This window comes from Acomys russatus, chromosome 16 (genome assembly GCF_903995435.1).
Source record: "Acomys russatus chromosome 16, mAcoRus1.1, whole genome shotgun sequence".
NCBI lineage: Eukaryota > Metazoa > Chordata > Mammalia > Rodentia > Muridae > Acomys > Acomys russatus.
In genome coordinates, this window is record NC_067152.1 from 151,049 (window position 1) to 171,794 (window position 20,746).

General features: G+C 39.3%; 1 protein-coding gene across 1 annotated transcript in view; it reads left to right on the forward strand.

Annotated features, from left to right (window-relative positions):
* The window catches only part of Ube2g1 (ubiquitin conjugating enzyme E2 G1), a 74,586-nt gene that overhangs the window by 40,736 nt on the left and 13,104 nt on the right, over positions 1–20,746 (forward strand). Inside the window, exons 2-3 of the mRNA XM_051157897.1 lie at positions 10,766–10,868; positions 19,312–19,409. Coding sequence (XP_051013854.1) covers positions 10,766–10,868; positions 19,312–19,409 — 201 coding nt within the window. The remainder of the gene's footprint in view (positions 1–10,765; positions 10,869–19,311; positions 19,410–20,746) is intronic.

A 20,746-nucleotide genomic window follows, 5' to 3' on the forward strand; every position in this document is an offset into this window, starting at 1 on the left:
AGTAACCCCCCCCCCAAAAAAAAAACACCAGTTATCTTGGTAATTATTAGTCAGTCAGTTTACAGTTATGGAGGTTGAACTCTTTTAAATTATTTATTTGTATGACTGATTTGCCTGCATATATCTTTGTACATTGTATACATGCCTTGTACCCACAGAGATCCTGAAGTTTGGAGTTATAGATTGTTATGAACCACCTTTTGGGTGTTGGAACCAAACCTAGGCACCTTCATAAGCCACAGTATTTTTTGTTGTTGTTGTTTTGTTTTCTTTATTTTTTGAGACAAGGTTTCTCTGTGTAACAGCCCTGGCTATTTTGGAACTCTTTTTGTAGACTCAGAGATCCATTCGTCTGCCTCTGCCTCCTGAGTGTTGTCTGCAACAAGTATTCTTAACTGCTCTCCAGCCCCTGTGTATATTTTTAGGTTTGTCATAATTGATTTAGTTTTGTGTGTTTATATGGACTCAGTAACTATCATCTGAGTTTCTATTACAAAATTCATTTTCAGCAGTTACAAGAACCAGGTGGAAAGATGGCTCACTGGGCAAGGGTTCCTGTCTCCAAGCCTGACCACCTGAATTCAGCCCTTGATATCCACACGATAAAAGGGAAGAACCAACTCCTTCAAGCTTTCCACATGTGCACTGAGGCACAATGCGTGTGGATACACTATAAAGAATGTAAAAAAGAAAAACTTAAGAATCAAGTCCTAAGGTTCATTCACAATTCTTATTATCGCCATCCTAGTTTGATTTCTTTGGTTTCCTCGTTCTTTATATCACACCTTTTAATTTTTTTTAACATTTATTTATTTATTTATAATTCTGTAGTTTTTTCACTTACCAGCTATTTGAATTGATACAAAGAAATTTGAAGCCAATCTGATTCTTTTATAAAAAAATAATTTCATGTTCATCAGTGTATTGGTGTTCTTCCTGCATGTATGTCTGTGTAGGTGTCAGATCCATTGGAACTGGAGTTAAAATTTTGAGCTGCCATGTGGGTGCTTCCTTTGGAAGAGTAGCCAGTGTGCTCTTAACTGCTGAGCCATTTCTGCAGCTCTGCCAAATTGATTCTTTTGCTCACATATTTTTTACTTGTTTTCTCTTTTTACTGATTACCTTTTATTGCTTAAAGTTTAGTGCTTCTTGCTCAAGATATATTTTGTTTTTTCTGTATTTTTATTTTCTTGTGGATTGGTTTAGGCTGTATTTAGTATGGAAAACTTATAAATACGACTTTTAAATGTTCTAATCTTTTTAGGAGCATCAATTTAACTTTCACAATTTTTAATTTATTTTATGTGTGTGTTTGCTTTCATATATGTGTCATGTGTTGTACATTATTGGTGCCCCACAGAGGTCAGAAGAAGGCACTGAATCTCCTGAAAGGTTTTGAATTATTGTTGTGGATACTTTTGTGGCTATTAACTATTATAGATATTACACAAAATACTGTGGAAACAGTACTTTGAAATACTGTAGTGGAATTGAACCTGGTTCCTCTGAGAGAACAGGTGCTTTAACCAATGAGTCATCTCTCTAGCTCTAACTTTTATATTATTCTATTCAACTACATTTTAAAAATAAACATATATACTGAGTCTTCTTGTCAGCATTTTGAGAAACAGGTATAGGAGATAGCTTCACACTATCAACCTCAACAGCCTAATACATTCCCAAAGAGTTTTAGAAAAATTGACTCAACCCAAACCAGGATTTGTGGATTTGACACTGAAAAGAACCAGGACTAGGCAGCTTATTATGAAACAGTTCGTGATTTTAGTAGACATATTTTTAATATAGGTTTAAGCATAAGACTTAGAAAAACATGTTCAGAAGACATTAGTCATATATAGGACTTTTGGTAGGATTTGAAGCTAACATCAGTGACCGAGTGGCTTCTGTGGGACAGATGCCTTGTAGGTTTACAATTGATATGTAGAAGTCTTTCCCACAGGAATATTGGAAGTTAGGATATCTTTACTGTAAACAGGGAGGGAAAGGAGGGCCTTACAGCAATTCTCATTAGAAAGAAGATGGCTAGTATTTTTCTCAAAGTAGGTGGGGAGCTATAGGCTTGTTCTTGAGGTTCTAAAGAATACTATTTCTTAGATTATAGGAAGACAGTGGATGATTAACATTTTCTATATCCTATAATGGGACAGTATTTTGCATTAAATTGTCTTCTTTTTGTGATGAGGAAATGACTCAGTCAGTAAATTGCCAGTTACATAAGCATGAGAAGACCCCAGTTTGGATTCCTTGCAGGCATGTTAAGACTGGTGCATATCTTTTAAGTCTATGCTGGAGGGTGGAACCAGGTGGAGCCCTGAAACTCATTGGCTAGCCAGCTTAGCCAAATCAGTGACCTCCATGTTCAGTGAGAGACCCTGTCTCAAAAAATAAAGTGGAGAATAATTGAGATCACCAGGTGTTGGCTTCTGGCTTCCAGACTCGAGCACTTAGGAATGCACGTACGCACACACGCACCACCTCCTTTCTGTTTTGGCAATACTACTATGGGTTTTATCCTACCTTATGGATAAGAAAAATGAAACTTGGGAAAAAAAAAAAAAAAGAAATGACTTAATTTGACAAAGATAAGGAGAACTGAAATGCAAACCCAGTCCTGACATATATAATACCATATACTACACATAGCATCTTAAACTGTGGCCCAGATTTCCTGTTGTGAAGTGAAAATTCACACTTCCCGCAAATGCCTTATCTAACATAATAATTAGTGAATCAAAGTAGGGTTCATGTTTAAAATCTCAGCAAAGAAATATGCTGATGCTGTTGCATTCGAGCACAACTGCAACATATCAAGGGCCTGATAGGAGCCAGATCATCAGTACATGTTTAGAGAATATATATAACAGTTGCTTAAGTTTGTAGGGAGAGAAATAGAACAAGAATTTGGAAAACCTCAACAACAAAATAGTCTTATTTAATCTGACAGATCAGGGTTTGTTACACCATGGTCAGATGTAATATTGCAGGTTTAGTTTTTTGTTTTTGTTCTTTGTTTTGTTTCGTTTCTCTGTGTAGCCTTGGCTGGCCCCTGCTTGCTTTGTAGATCAGGCTGGCCTGGAACACACAGCAATCTGCCTGCTTCTGCCTTCACGAGTACTGGAATTACAGGGGTGTGCCATGGTTCCTGGCTTAGAATGTCATTGTTATTCTAAGAATGCAGTCAGGAATTTTGTCCAGAAAATCTCTTTGGCAGAATATTGAAAAACCTTTACAGATAGTCTATCTGACTGGTTTTGTCTACTCCATGTTCCAAATGGTTTTTGGTTAGGAAATCAGCTTAGCTGTAGACTATGACTCAATGTTAAAAGAAAGAAAATCTAATTGTAAGCAGTTTTAATGTTGATTAATAATCTATAAAGATGGTTAGGTTGATATTTTAAAAATCTGTAGTAGAAATGTAATAAAATCTTTGCAGTTGTTTGTTGGTATATCACTATATTAGTTACTTTTCTATTACTGTGATAAAACACCATGACCTAGGCAGTTTATAAAATAAAGTGTTTAATTGGGTTTATAGTTCCATAGGGTTAAAAGTCAGGCTGGTTGAGTAAAGGCATGGTAGCAGGAACGGCTGAGAATTTAAGTCTTGAAACTCAAAGCCCACTGCCAATGACACACCTCCTTCAGTTAGGCTGCACCTCCTAATTCTTCCCAAACAGTCCTTCAAAATAGGAACCACGTATTCAAACATGAGCCTGTGAGGGCCGTTCTCATTCAGACCACCTCTGATATTTTTCCAGTATTGATTATTTAATGAAGGTTGAGGAAAGTAATGTTTTTTTATAGTTATATTAACTAGATATGTAGCAATTCCTGTTATAGAGTGGTAAAAGAATTTTTGATAAGTCATACATTACTTAAGAGTAACTGCATAATATTTAGATAAAAGTTTAGTTTTAGTTTTTTCAAGACAGGGTTTCTTTGTGAAGCTCTGGCTGTCCTGGACTCACTTTGTAGACCAGGCTGGCTTTGAACTCACAGAGATCTACTTGCCTCTCTATTCCCAGCTGGGATTACAGGCGTGTTCCATCACACCCAGCCTTACATAAAAGATCTTATCTTAGCAATTCAAAGAAATGTGCATAGTCTTAACACTTCTGTAACTCCAATTCTCTCTAAATTGAGGCAAGATTACAAAACTAAGGCTAGCCTGGACTACATAGTGAGACTGTGCCTCAGAAAACCAGAAACATGCAAAAATTATGGGGTGGATTCAAAGAGCAGCTGCTGTAAAGATGGGTGTCTAATTTCGAGGTGGGATGCATGACTTTAATCCTAGCACTAGGAAGCAGATGCAGGCTAGACAGGCATACACAGTGAGACAGCTGTCTAGCCAGGCGTGGTGGTACACACCTGTAATCCCAGCACTAAGGAGGCAGAGGCAGGTAGATGGCTGTGAGTTCGGGGCTATCCTGGTCTACAGAGCTAATTCCAGGACAGCCAAGGCTACACAGAGAAACCCTGTCTCGAGAAACAACAATAAAAAGTCTATTCCTATTTATTATTATTATTATTGTTAAACAAAAACCAAAATGACAATTGGTTTACTAGCATCTAATAATAACCAGGTTTGTTTGTTATGTTACTTATGTATTTAAGCATATTTGTCTATCCTTTATGGTTATTATTCATACTAATACTCAAATTGTAACATTTTTGGCTAGTAGAGGCTCCATCAAGTTGGCTCTTGAGTTCTTTATACAAGGCCACAGTACTATCTGATAGCTTTTGATTTGTTGGGTATTGAGAAGAGCAGAATACTTCTGTATGTTTGTTTTGTTTTTCGAGACGGTTTCTCTGTGTAGCCTTGGCTTTGTAGACTAGACTGGCCTTGAACTCACAGAGATCCGCCTGCCTCTGACTCTCTTGAGTGCTGGGATTACAGGCGTGCATCACCGTACCTGGCTTTTAATGCCTTAGACTTAGAATCTGTCATTTTTTTTTTTTTTTTCCACAAAGCCCTGTTCCCATTAGCTGTAAATTTACATTAGACCATATTGTGGATACTAGGATTGTTTATCATACTAAGCTGGCTGTTTCTCTAAAGCTTTTAAGTATACAAGCCCAGTTGTTAAAAGTATTTTATGAAATTTATATTGATCCTAGTAATTTGTGTTTGTTCACTTTTCATGATTTCACCTGTTTTGAGCCAGGTCTTAGAGGCTTGCCTGGTACTCTTGGGCCTTCTTGCCCCACCCTCCAAGTGCAGGCCTTAGAAGCATACACCATTACATGTTCTCTTTTGGTCTTTGTGGGGTCTGTGCTTCCCCCACCCCAAATTAGTTGATTATTTTTGAAGACATGGTCTGACTCTATAGTAGGACTACAAGAGAAGACCCTATTTAAAACAGCAGCAGCAGTAACAACCATTATAGTTTCATATATCTATATTAGCAAAGAGGATAGAGGTTAAGACCAGCCAAGACAAGATTATGTCAAAAAACTGAAAACCTGACCAAATAAAACTGCTTGATTGAATTTCACTTGACTGTGGCTATCTATGACTACTGCAGTTTTATCCACTGCAACTTTATAGAAACAACTTGTATATAGAAACTCTTGTACTTTTCTACCTCTCTTTTCTCCTAGCTTAGCGTTTGTGTATGTGTGTATGTGTGTATGTGTGTATGTGTAGATTTATCTTTACTGCTTATGCTGAAGGCAGTTTTGGCCTTAATTTAGAGACCCTCTTTATTCTGTAGAAGTATGAACTTACCATTGTTGGCTATTTGCTCTGCTATACATGTTACTAGCTTCTTTGTTACAAATTTCCTGGTTTCCTCTTTGGCAAAGCCCTAATATATTGCTGAAGATGTCACTCAGTAGTAGAATGCTTGCCTAGCGTATGTAAGGGCCAGAGTTCAGTCTCTAACTCTGCAAAGACAGCCTGCCTCCCAACACAAACATACACACCATATGTGCTATCATTTTTTCCCTTACCCCGTGTTTCCTATTTTAGTATGTTTGTGTTATTTTAAGAACTAAGAGGGAGATTGGTGTGGGGTGGGATGCACACCTGTAGTCCCAGCACTCAGGGAGGCTGAGGCAGGTGGATCTCTGTGAGTTCCAGGACAGCCAAGGCCACACAGAAACTCTGTCTCAAAAAAACAGCCAACCAACCGAAAAAAAACAAACCAAACCAAAACAGAAAAAAAATTAAGGTGGGATTTACTATGTTAAAATGTGCCATTCAGAGCCGGTTAGTATATTCACAATATTATACAACCACTAACCTTTTCTTGTCTGTCCTTCCGTCCTTCCTTCGTTTTTCAGGCCACCATGTCCGGTCCTTTTCTAGTTTCAAAAGCATTTCACTGCTTAATACCTTGTATACCCTTGAAATAACCACACCCACTTTACATATTTAGCTCTTGATGTTGTAGCCAAGGGCTGGCCTCACACTCGTCTTGCTGGTGTTATAAGCATGCACTAACATGCTTGTTTTTTCCCTTTTTGAGACAGGGCTTCTCTGTGTAGCCTTGGCTGTCCTGGACTCACTTTGTAGGCCAGGCTGGCCTCAAACACAGAGATCCACCTGCTTCTGCTTCCCTGAGTGCTGGGATCACAGGCATGCACCACCACTGGGCGATCTATTTGTTTGTTTGTTTATAATGTGGGTGTGTGTGTTTGAGGCCAGAAGATGGCATTAGCTCCCCTGGAGCTGGAGTTACACCTGATGTGGGTGTTGGGGATCAAACTCAAGTCCTCTGTAACTGTTGTACCATTTCTTAATTGCTGAGCCATCTCTCCATCTTCTAAGATTGGTTTTTGAAAACTTAAATCTCCCAAACTTATCCTATTTTCTTGAAAATGTATTAAGAACAAGCACTCTCCAACTCTTCCAGAGGTTATCATTACCCTGTGGATGAAGTTGAAACTTAATATAGCTAACAAGAAGCCTTTAGCCTCTAACTTCTCTATTTTCTCTTGTTTCATTTGTGCCTCTTTGTTTAGTCATAGCTCCATCTCTTTATTGCAGATAATTTGTATGTCTATTTCCCTCTTGCCTAGCATATGCAAAGTCCAGAGTTTAGTGTCTAAACTCTGCAAAGACAGCCTTCTTCCCAACATGAACATATACAGCATATGTGTTATCTACAGTTAAGAGTAAGTCATTTTCCCCTTCCCTTCAAACCTTTCTTCCCTCCATTCCTTCCTTCTTTCCCTCTGAGACAGGTTCTCTCTATTTAGTCATGGCCAGTTTGGAACTTAGATATCCACCTACCTCTTCTAGGATAAAAACATGTGCACTTTTCTGTTCTTTTGTGTACACCCCCACACCACCCCCCCCCCCCCCCCCCCCCCCCTTTGAGACTAGATGTCACAGTATAAACCTGGCTGGCCTTAGATTTTTGGTTTTCCTCCGGCCTGTAAAGTTCTGGAAGTATAGGTATCTGCTACCACACCAGCTCCTTTTTATAGCTATTGATTGTTAAATGTTCTTCTTTTGTACTTCATTTACCCCCATTTCCTGTACTACTTTAGATCTCTTATACTACTTCTAGATCACCTGTTACACGCTGCCATTACTTTGTATTTTTAAGGGAACAATGAACTCACGATAGTCAAATGCTAAGTAATACAATATAATAGGCAGCAGCTATAATGAATAGGAATTTTAGCAGAACTCAGGGATTATTTAGTAGTTATTGAAGGAAGGTCTCACAGAGATAGGGGTGTAGTGCTTGAGCTAGACTTCGAAGAAATCATTCTTGAAAACATGATGATGTCAAGTATCCATGCATCTAGACCTAACAATCCACACCAGGGCAAACCCTGTTAAAAGTGAGGTGGCAAACATTTTTCTGACTTGGTTTTACATAGCAATGGGCACAATATCATGTTAGTATGAGAAAAACATGTGCAGATGTTTCAGAATTTAGGGTACGTTTTTAAAAGTGAGAAGCAAGCTGTGGTGTATACCTTTAATCCCAGCACTCAGGGAGGCAGAAGCAGATGGATCACTGAGTTTGAAGTCAGCTTCAGCTATAAAGTGAGTCCAGGACAACCAAGCTACACAGAGAAACCCTGTCTTGAGAAAATAAAGAAAACAAACTGAGAAGCAGTGCTGAATTTTCAAGGATAATTTTGTACCTATATGCTTATTTCTAAGTTACCTACTTATGAAATTTCATTAGAGTTTTGCAGTAAATTGCTCAAGATGGAAGCTTGAGACCTGAGTTTGGAGTTCCACATCCATATAAGGCTTGGTGCAGTAATACTTGTGTATAGCCCAGCATTGGGGGCATAGGTTCATACCAGTGGTCCACTAACCAAGACAGTATATCTTTTTAAAAAATCTATTCAAAAGAAAAAAACAACAGAAGCCGAGTATTTTAAAATTGTTTTGTTTTGTTTTTCTGAGGTAGGGTTTCTCTGTGTAGCCTTAGCTGTTTTGGACTCACTTTGTAGACCAGGCTGGCCTCCAACTCACATTAATCAGCCTGCTTCTGCCTCCAGAAGTGCTGGGATTACAGGCGTGTGCCACCACGCCCAGCTTTACTATGTTTGTTTTTGTTTGTTTGTTTGCATCTTGGGGTGTACAATACTTTCCTGCTATGACAAAGTAATTCATTAAAACAACTTAAGAAGTGTATTTCAGTTTGTGGTTCATCAGTTGTGTGTTTACTGTGTAGTTCATCATGTCTGGGAAGATGTAATAGCTGGAGTGTGACAGCAAGCAATACTACGATGGCTAGGGGTATGAATCCTGGTACTCTTTTTGTCTGTCTCTGTTCATGTGCCCCTTCCCCTCCCATTTTTAAACAAGCTTAGACCACAATGTATAGAATGGTCCCAACCACATTTCAAGTTAAACTGTTTTGGAAACACCCTAAGACATGCACAAGAGGTATGTTTCCCAAGTGATTGCAAATTCAAGTAGGTTGACAAATGAAGATGGACCTGACTGATCAGTGTATAAAGTTATAGTTGTTGTGCTAAAACTACCTTTGATTGCTCAAAGAGTCAATGTTTTATCAGTTACCAGTACACTCTCTTTGGCATTTTATAGTACGCTGTGTTACATTACATTTGCTTCCATGATTAGATGGCCTATCTCACGGATGATGGCAAGTGCTGTATGAGAATCATTTAGATTTCTGCCAAGTCCTCTCTGAACATGTTTTGTCCTCACTCACCACCCAGTTTGTATCATTCAGACCTCAGCTCTCTTGACAGATAAAATAATTGGTACTTTTTCTAATATTGATGTGTATGTTTACTATTATGATTGTGGTGGTGGCTTCAAAGGTGATAGTATATTAAAAATCCATCAAATCATATAGTTTGTGTAGATATCTAATGTCAGTTATACTTCCTTAGAGCTATTACCTATCTTACCTATTTTGGTTTTTTCGAGACTGTGTGTGTGTGTGTGTGTGTGTGTGTGTGTGTGTGTGTGTGTGTGTGTGTGTGTGTGTGTGTGTGTGTGTGTGTGTGTGTGTGTGTGTATGTATGTATGTATGTATAAAAAACAAAGCCCTGGATGTCCTGGACTCTTACATAGACCAGGCTGGTCTCAAACCTCACAGAGATCTGCCTGCCTCTGCCTCCCAAATATGTGAATGCACCACCATGTCTGACCTAAGTCCTTATTTTATTAAGCCCCATCTCTATAAACTTCATGCTCCTTCTCACCTGTTCTTTGATGATCTTTTGCTGGTCTTTGTTTCCCTACCTTATTACTAGGTCCTGGTCTCTATTCTTATTTGTGGCCCTCATCATCACTCTCCATGCCAGAGCACTGTTTATAAGAGAAAAATCTCATCATGCCATTGGTATTTTGTAGGCACCAGCTATTTTTAGAAAGCTATTTGTAGCCTGGCAAGGTGGCACATGACTGTAATCCTAGTACTTGGGGGGAGAGAGGCAGGTGTATTCCTAGTACTTGGGGAGAGAGAGGCAGGTGGATTTCTGTGAGTTTGAGGCCAGCCTGATCTACAAAGTGAGTCTAGGATACCCAAGGTTACACAGAGAAATCCTGTCTCAAAAAAACCAAACCAATCCAACCAACCAACAAAACTATTCATGTTGAAAGCTGTGGCAGACAGAGGGGTCAATACACATACGCTGAAGAGAGGGAACCTCTTCTCTCTTTGTGCTTGGAGACTTTCTGGTCCACACAAGAACTCCACCTGGAGATATTTGTATCTAGAGGCATCATGGCAAATAGCCAGATGCTGGTGTAAGAGTTGATAAACCTAACAATTCCAGTACAAAGGTGCTTCTCATTGTTTGTGAAGAAATTATCCTAAAGGCTATAGCAAAAACTTGCCATTTGATTTAATTAGACTTGGTTTCTTTGAACTAAAATAAATCTCTGGTGACTAGGCCTTATTTACATCTTCTTTTGGTTTTTCAAAACAGCGTTTCTCTGTAGCATTGGCTGTCCTGGACTCCCTTTGAGGACCAGGCTGGCCTCTCACAGAGATCCACCTGCCTCTGCCTCCAAAGTGCTGGGATTAAAGGCATGTGTCACTATGCTCGACTTTATTTACATCTTAATAGGCTCTCTAAAACCTACTTAGAATGCTAAGAGCTTGGTTGGGTCCTAGGGTAGATGCAGGAAAACAGAACAATTCCATCTGCGGCTTCGTTGTAGTGTGGAAGTGTTGTGGTCATGGGGCAGCTTTCTTATTGGTTCTGACGTATATTCTCAAGTTCTGTAATTTGTTAGAGATAAACTGTATTTTAAACTTTCGATTGAAATTTTCTTTTTCCACAGAACTCAACAAAAACCCAGTGGAAGGCTTTTCAGCAGGTTTAATAGACGACAATGATCTCTATCGATGGGAAGTCCTTATTATTGGTCCTCCAGATACACTTTAGTAAGTAAACTGGAACTGACATCTTCAAATAGTTACTCCTTCAACTAAAATTAAAACTTAATTTTGAAAATTGAATTTTTTAAAAAGAAGTGAGCAAAATGTTTATATTTGATGTCATTTCTCTTTAGCTTGATCATATGTAGACCTCCCTTTGTGTTGTGCTTGAAGCTCTGTTGTCTAAAACTTGTTTTAAAATTGTAGTTTCAGAAATCTAGAAACTCATGCTGCTGGAGTAAATTTGTTATGAAAAAAACTTTTTCTACTGAGGATGTATGTAAACACTTTTTTTGCTTTGTTGTTGTTTTCAAGACAGGGGTTTCCTGTAGCCCTGGCTGTTCTGGAACTCTTTATAGGCCAGGTGGGCCCAGAACTCAGAGATCTGCCTACCTCTGCCTTCCGAGAGTGAGATTAAATAACTCTTAAAAACATATTTATTCTAGAAAGTAGGAGATTGATACTCGAAGATTGGAAATGAAAAAAGTCATCTTTTATTATATGTCTGTGTGCTTGTGTGGGATTGTGTAAATAAAAGTGCTCTAGAAAACCATAGATGTTGTATCCCCTGGAGCTGGAGTAACAGATGGTTATGAACCAACTTGATATGGGTGCTGAGACCCAAACTCCAGACCTTTAGAGGCTCCTGAATGCTGAGCCATCACTCTAGCCAGAGACGAGACTTTGCTATTGAAAAGCTTCTCGTAAGCTTACTGTGCCTTGACCCCAAAAGAAACACCATAATTTTAAGGAGGAAAGATTTACTGGTTTTTTTCCCTGAATACCCCCTTTTAAAAATAGTTTGTTTTTATTTTATGTTCATTGGTGCTTTGATTGCATATATGTCTGTGTGAGGGTTTCAGATCCCCTGGAACTGGAGTTAAAGATGGATATGAGCTGCCAACTGGGCCCTCAGAATTGAACCCAGATCCTCTAGGACAGCTGAGCCATCTCTCCATCACCAGATTTACTGTTCTTAATGCCTTATCATTTATTAAAGAACACGACTACAAATTTCTGGGAGTTTTTTTTTTTTTTTTTAAGAGTTGGGTGTTTTGTTTTTTTTTTTTTTTTTTAATTAAATCAGTCAATTATTTTCTATGTGTGTGGGTGTTTTGCTTGCATGTGTGCGCACTCTGTATGCCTGGTGTAACTGAGAAGTTCAGAAGATAGCATGGAACTTTTAGAACTAGAGTTACAGATGGCTGTGACCCACCCACCATGTGGGTGTTGGGAATTGAGCCTAGGGCCTCTGGAAGAACTGCTATCAACTACCGAGATCTCTCTCCAGCCTTGAGATTTTTACATAGGACATATTCTGTATATCTGTGTCTCAGGAAGCCTGGAGGAAACTTTTAAGGTCAGTTTCAGTAATTTTGTAACCTGGTCTCCACAGAATACATTCAGGAGAAAACAACAAAAAGGTATTCTGACCCTAATAGAACTAATGATTGCTTTTCTCTAGTTTGTAAGAGTGTTAGGACATAAAATAACTTACTAACTGACTGCCAGTTGTTGAAAATGATGGAAATAGCTGGGCGAGGTGGGCACACACCTGTAATCCCAGCACGCAGAGGCAGAGGCAGGTGGATCACTGTGAGTTCAAGGCCAGCCTGGTCTACAACGTGAGTCCAGGGCAGCCATGGCTACACAAAGAAACTACAAGGAAAAGAAAATGAGGTAACTTTCTCAAAGTTCTGTAACCAAGCAGTGAAAAGAACAGAGCTAGATCTCTAGATCTGCAGTTCTTTTGGACTGCACCTGAACAACACCCCAACCCCAATGTGCAAACATTTTTTTTCCTTCACCTACTACAAACAGCTGGTAAAAGTGTATTTTTAAAAAATGAAGGGCTGGTGAAGATGACTCAGTTGGTAAATGTTTGCTGTAGATATGTTGTTTTTAAACAAAATCCCCAATGTTCAATTTTTTTTTAAACAATAAAGACCCAGGAGACCCTGGGATGAAAGCCGCCTGGCTCAGAGAGGCAGAGAAAGCACCCAGCTGACCTTCCTTCCCAGAAGGAAAAAGTACCCTTTCTCCTTCTCCAAGCTGTCTTGAAAACTCTTCAAACTAAATGTTTCTTCTTTCTACTTCCTATACATTTCTCTATTCATCCTCTAGACTTCATTTCTGTTTTTTTCTACCTTCATTCCCTGTGAATTGGTTGTCTGCTCTACCTGTTGACCTCTGGTTGACTGTTTACAGAAAGCTCTTGGATTAAAGGTGTGTGCTAGGGTTGAGCCACACCACAACTGCCTGTTTACAATAAACAGAAAGTTCTTGGATTAAACGTGTGCTAGGGTTGAGTCATACCACAACTAGAAACAGGTTTTTCCATTTCACTATCTCGGGGTTCACAGTGTGATCAAATATCTTGTAACATAGAAGTGTGAAGACAAACCCCAGAACTCATATATAAAACTCAGTGTGGTGGCCCGTGTTAATCCCAGTACTCCTTTTGGAAGATGAGAGATAGAGACAGGAGGAACACAATGAAGTAGTCATTGTGGCAGAAGAGAGAAGAAACCTCAAAAAGAAGGTGGAAAGAGAAAAACAAGTTAGAGCAGTATGCGAGTTCATGCTTTATATAGTGGGGAAAGGATGATTAATGCTTTGTTACAGCTATACTAGCAATCAGTTGTTGCTCATGTTTCTCTGAAGTATATTTGCATTCATAGTTTTGCAAGTTGATTTAGGTGAATTTGGTCATGTCATGACATTAGGATTTTTGGTAGCTGCAAATAGCCACTAGAAACCATTTCATAGATACTCCTTCACAATCACATTATTATTTGAGGTAAATTTATTAGATTCTGCAAACCATACTATATAAGTAATCTGATCCATGAACGTAGCACAGTTCTAGTCTGTTCTTTATTTTTCTGGGTTTAAAATAATGTTTGCTTTTTTTCCCCAGGCACAGTGCCTCAAGGGGACACATAGGAATATGCTGATGATAGGAATCTGTTTACCCTTAGTGTATCTATAAAATAATGAGAGATATTCTCCTAAACTAAGCTCTTATAGAGCCTTGTTTAGAAATCCAGGCTTAAACTTCAACTTTAAAGGGCTGACTGAAATTTTTATGTGTTCATGGCATATATTATTAGCTGGTCAATAAACACATCACATATACTTCCAGGTTTTAAAAAAAAAAATAGCTAATTGGCCAGGCGTGGTGGCCCGCACCTTTAATTCCAGCACTCAGGAGGCAGAGGCAGGAGGATCACTGTGAGTTCCAGGCTAGCCTGGTCTACAAAGCGAGTCCAGGACAGCCAAGGCTACACAGAGAAACCCTGTCTCAGGGGAAAAAAACAAAAACAAAACAAAACCTAATTGAGTGTGTGGTTTAAATTTTAGTCCTAGGACCAGGCAGCATAGTTTACATAATTAGACCCTGTCTCAAAACCAAAGTCCAGTTTGTAAAACCATTTTAGTTAACAGGCCATTCTTTTTACTAACTCTATTTTTTTTTTTGTCACCCCCCTACCCCCACCCCATGTGTGTGTTCGTCTCAGCCCCAGCTGGTTTTTAAATTTTTTTAAATTTATTTTTTAATTATGTATACAGTATTGTGACTGTATATACACTTGTAAACTAGAAGAGGGCACAGATCTCATTATAGATGGCGGTGAGCCACCATGTGGTTGCTGGGAATTGAACTCAGGAGCTTTGGAAGAGCAGCCAGTGTTCTTAAACTCTAAGCCATCTCTCTAGCCCCTCACTGTAAATTTCTAACAGTGTTGGCTATATTGATATGTGATGTGAATAGCAGATATATTTGTGACAACTTTGGAGTTGCTAACTAGACACTGGCTACTTCATATATACAGTGAGTGCTTTTCTGAAACCTGTGGCCTGTGTTTAAGGAAGAAGTGAATATGTTTCTGAGAAAGTAGCTAGAAAGTGTCAGGACAAAGGACAGAGAAAAGACTTTGTAAATGGAAGTTCTAAAAATATTAAGGAAGACAACCGACCCTCCCCCAATCAGACAAACTGTAATTCTTAGCACCTTCTTAGTGGAGGAGAATAGAGAAGAGAAGGAAAAAGGCCATACCATTTAGGCTGGCATAGAGGTCAGTCACATGGTAGGCAAACAACCACATGGTAGGAAAAAAGCTTAGTGAAAGAAAGCCAAAAACGTTGGGGGAAAGGCCCAATGTGTTGAGACAATGGTTCTCAACCTTTGGGTTGAGACCTTTGGAGTTGTTGAATGACCCTTTCATAGACGTCACTTATCAGATAGCCTGCATATCATAGTTTCATTATGATTCGTTAACAGTAGCAAATTTACAGCTTTAAACTAGCAGCCACCTGTGTTAAAGGGTCATTAAGAAGATTGATAACTTCTGTGTTAAGGGAAACATGCTTAGAAAAAACAAGGAGAAGCAGACAGACTTAAATGACTTAAATTTACAAGGCCGCTAATTCTTCTAATTAAGTGTCTTCGTATACAGGCGATTAAGCTGGCTGCTTTCAGGGTCCTAGCAGTGTCTTAAGTGATCAGCTGCCACCATTGCCAGGTGTGCCAGATGTGTATTTGGGGATAAAATTACCTGAATGCTACCCTAGCTCTCTCCCTCTCTGTCTCTCTCTTCTCCCTCTGTTCCCATGCTCTCTTTCTCTGTCATGCCACCCTACCCCCCTTTCTCTTCCTCTCTGCCCTAATGGCCCACTCACTCTCTCCCTTCCCTAGATGTCCTCCCCATCCCCCTCAGTAAACTTCCTTTATACCTGATCTCTTTTATAGGTGTAATTTCTCAAGGGGTACACCTTAGCATGGCCTCGCCATGGTGCTCCACCTTATTATACAACAAAGTGCTATATAGAATATTTTATTAAGGTTTTTTGCTTTGTTTTGTGAGACAGGGTTTCTCTGTGTAACAGCCCTGGCTGTCCTGGGACTAACTAACTTTGTAGACCAGGCTGGCCTGGACTCACCTTGTAGACCAGACCTATCTCTGCCTCCTGAGTGCTGGGATTAAAGGCATGTATCTCAGCCAGGGGTGATGATGCTCGCCTGTAGCCCCAGCACTTGGGAGGCAGAGGCAAGGTGGCGGGGTCGCTCTTGAGTTAGAGGCCAGCCTGGTCTACAAAAGCAAGTCCAGGACAGCCAAAGCTACACAGAGAAACCCTGTCTCGAAGAAGAATAGCATATATCACCACTGCCCAGCTATTAAGTTTTAAAAAGTGCTTATTGACTTAAGTACAGGGACGTGGTTTTGCAGTTGTTTTAGTAGTGTGAAGAGGGTGGTGGGATTGAAAAATAAAGTTAGCATGGGTCTAACTAATATTTAAGTCTCAGTGATCAGTTCACCACTATATAATGGCCTGAGGCGTTAGCTCAGAAAAACTACTATGTCAAAATTCTGTAAAAATAACGGTGTGCTGTTTGTGATGGTATCACTAACCTTCAAATAGTTGCTAGAGGGCACTCTACACTATATACAGCCTAAGTACATCCAAATGCTACTTTAAGACCGAAAAACAAACAAGACTGGTAGTTGTTGTACTGAGTATTTATTTAGTCATTTTACCCATCTCAACCTAGCATAAAAATTTTAAATTACTCTTTGTATCCAATACTGATTTTTTTTTTTTTTTTTTTTTTTTTTTTTTTTGCTGCTAAGACTAGGTTTTGTTTTTAGCCATGCATGGTGGTGTATTCATTTAATAGCAACACTTGGGAGGCAGAGACAGGCAGATCTTGAGTTTGGGGCCCGCTTGGTCTACAGATTTGAGTTCCAGGATAGCCAGTGCTACACAGAGAAACCTATCTGGGTTCAAATCCTGTGTGGGTTTTTTGTTTTTGTTTTTTGAGACAAGGTCTGACTGACTCCAACTGTGTGTGTGTGTGTGTGTGTGTGTGTGTGTGTGTGTGTGTGTGGTTTTTTTTTTTTTTTTTTTAATGTCAGTATACAAACATTTGTCTCCATCTTTTAAAAGATTGTTAATGTGTGGGTACATAATATGCATGTGGGTATGTGCTTCACAGCATAGATAAGGAAGTTAGAAGACAAATTTATAGAGTTGATTCTTTTATTCTAACTTTAAGTTGGTTTTGGGGATGGAGTTCAGGTGTCAGGTGTCAGCCATCTTATCAGTCCAATAATATACACTCTTGTTTGGTTTTGTTTTTTCAAGACAGGGTTTGTCTGTGTAACAAACCCTGGCTGGCTGTTCTGGACTCACATTGTAGACCACACTGGCCCTGAACTCACAGAGATCCACCTATCTCTGCCTCTCCCAGTGCTGGGATTAAAGGCATGCATCACTACAGCTGGCTCAATACACATCTTGTTGAGATAGGGTCTTGCTGTGTAGCCCAGGAGAACCTTGGTCTTTGGATCTCAAGGGCTAGAATTGCATCATTTAATCATTTTTGCTTCCTAAGGCCGATTTTGGTTTCTTTTAGTTGGACATCGACGTGTATGGACAGTTTTTAACTGCCATTTGGATGCTGGGAATCAAACCAACATTCTCTGCTAGAACAAGTACTGTAGGGATTGCTACAGTGGACTGAGTCCTCCTATGTCAATCATCAGTCCTGACAATCTCTCAGAGACATTATCACAGGCAAATCTGACACAGGAAGTCAATTGAAGTGTGATTAAAATAACAGAATGAGCTAATGGCAAAGTGAAGTTATATAGAAATAGATGCAGATTTAGTGGGAGCAGCAGGCAGGGGGAATGGGGTGTGGGTGCAGAGGGAGAGGAGAGAGGGAAGAGAGATGCAGAAAGAGAAAGGGGAGAGTGAGAGGAGAAGGGAACCAAAATGTCTGGTGGATAACATAGTAAAGAGCCTCTGGTAGAGGGGAAGCCCCACCCACTCACCCCCTCCACCCCCAGGGTAGAGAAATCAGGGAAGAGGGCAGGGTATGCTAACCTGTCCTGAAGCAGGTAGGGACCTAACTAGGTGATTCTAGGGTCAAGTGGATAATAAAAACTAATCAGGACACAAGCCACATTTCAGATTGTTGGTGGGTAGCATACTGAGCAGTACAGACAGATAACGTTACCAATGTTGCAGAGGTCACCACTCCTACAGTAAACAGTATAAGACCTCCTTAGGCCAGGTGTGGTGGTGCACGCCTTTAATCCCAGCACTCTGGAGGCAGAGGCAGGCAGATTACTGTGAATTTGAGGCCAGCCTGGTCTACAAAGTGAGTCCAGGATAGCCAAGATAACATAGAGAAACCCTGTCTCGAAAAACCAAAAACAAACATCAACAACAACAACAAATTACCTCCTTGGGAGACTTTTTGTTTCCTATTATCCTGCTAATGGGCACATAAGTGCCAGATGAATTTTTACTATATGATGAAATAAATGAACAAACAAATAGATAAATAGAAATGTGACAGTCTCCTCCCCATAGGAAACCACAAAATACATGTAAAACTTTTAAATAAGAAATATTGATGGTTATGCCCAGAACAGAGAACTACCACTTGAAACCAATATAGAAAATTTAGCAACTTGAATAATGTAGACAAGATTAAATCCTGAATCTCATGTAGATGCTAGTTTTGTTTGCTTGGTTGGTTTTTGTTTTTTGAGACAGGGTTTCTCTGTGTAGCCTTGGCTGTCCTGGACTCACTTTGTAGACTAGGCTAGCCTCAAATTCAAAGTGATCCACCTGCCTCTGCCTCCCGAGTGCTGGGATTAAAGTGCCTGGCTAGATGCTAGATTTTAAACTGTTTTATTTGGAGTATTTACTGCCTGTACCTCCCTTCTCTACTCCAATCCCTTCCTACACCCCAACACTAGGTACAAGGAAAAGAAGGTTACTGGAGAAGAGGGCGTGTAGACCCTTTACCCTTTAGGGTCAGTTGAAGCAGCCTCCCTCCCCATCCTCCAAGCATTCCTCAGAGCCTTCTCTCCAAGTCTATCTCCTCCAGGCCGCCACCTTTTCTCTCCAAATCCTCACACCGTCTCTTTCTGAGCTCTCATATTCATACCCCTCAGAGTCTTCAAAATTAAATTAACTGCAGCTGGCAGAGACCACACCCCACACAAGGCAATTATCAGTTGTGGACAAACTTTAAAGGCTAAAACTAAAATCCCACCTTGGGATTAAAACAAAAACATTTTGTTTTAAAGAAGCCAAAACTTCCATTTCAATTTCATTTGAATACATGCACTGAAAAGATTTGTAGCATCGCCAGTGATCTGGTCTAGACTCCTCTGTTTCTAAGGGAGGGGTGGATTTATTTATTTATTTATTTATTTATTTATTTATTTATTTATTTATTTAACTAACCACCTGAGAGTGCAAAGCAGTATATATGAATGCTTATTAAACTGTGTGTTTGAATTCAAGGAACCACAATTATTTTTTGCCTACCTTTTTGTTGTTTTATCTCCTGTACCTTTTTGTCTGAATATGACTGTAGTTGTAAACAATAACTCAAATGCAGAAATTTATCTTTTATTTTTTTCAGTGAAGGTGGTGTTTTTAAGGCTCATCTCACTTTCCCAAAAGATTATCCCCTCCGGCCTCCTAAAATGAAATTCATTACAGAGATTTGGCACCCAAATGGTAAGTTTTCTAGTTTTATTTTCACATTTGCAAATACGGTGATTTGTCACTAAAGATTTCACAAACATCTCAGTGAAATTGCTTGACTATTTCATGTTTCTTGAGCATATGATCTTATACTAGACTCTAAAGAGATAAATGCAAAATACTTTTCTTTCTTTCTTCCCTTGGCTTTCTGCTTTTTTGGAGATGAGGAGTGGCATGTTTGAGGAGTGGTAGATTTAAGTTCCAGGTCAGCCTGGACCTCACTATTTAGTTCATGCTGGTGTTGAACTTCTGGTAAGCTTTCTGTTTTAGCTTGCCAAGTGCTCGGGTTATAGGCAAGAACCATTGCTACCCTAGGCTTTTTTAAAACACATTTTAAAGACATGGTTTCTAGGTTGGGACTATAGTGCTCATTTGGTGGATTTGATTCCCAACATTGCATAAAATGGGTGTGGTGATGCAAACCTTCAATCTTCTAGCTGTTGTGGTTCAGGAATAGCCACACACTGAACACTTAGATACCATACTCAGATAGATGGAAATTTATTTATTGAACTTATAAGCAAAGTCTAGCCAGTCAGGGACACAGCCTAAATTCAGAAACGAAGTCTGTGACCCTTAGCCACTCTAGAGTGAGTTTTTAAGGGAAAAATACCATAACCAAGTAGGGAGAATCAGTTCTATTCCAGGGACATTGTGCCTAGATAGCTAGACAAAGCATTGTAAACTGATTGGCAGGGAATTAGGGTAGGGAAATTTCCAGTTACAGGAGAATGGAAAATAGCAGTGTATTGTGTATTTGCTTAAGTAGAACATATATTTATCATCAACTCAGGCAGAACATTCCACAAGTATTGAATTGTAAGTAAAAGGCTATTCTTCTTATGTCAGGTAGGCAGAGCCTTAGAACTTGAACTCAGTTTCACCTTAAGATCAAAATGGAGACTAAAGACAATGGCTTCAATTATGCTAAGCAGATGTCAACAAAGGAGCTACAGTTATACTAAAAACTAAACTAGGTCTTAACAGAGGGGCTATAGTTATGCAAAAAGTTAGAGCAGGCCTCAACACTAGATGTAAATAAAATTCTAAGGGTATATCCCAAATTCTTATTAGATAACAGCATAATTCATGTTATCCAAAAGTAGTAATAATACAATGCCTATCAGTTGATGAAAGTAAAAACAAAATGTTGCCTATACATAAAAGCAACCCTATTTTGTATAAAAAAGAAATTAAGTGTTTGGTATGATTGGCTAACAGAAGAAATGAAATCCACTGCCTTTGGCATCTGGCCTTACATGCACAATCACAAACTGAGGCATATTCATACACAATAAATGTTTTTTTTT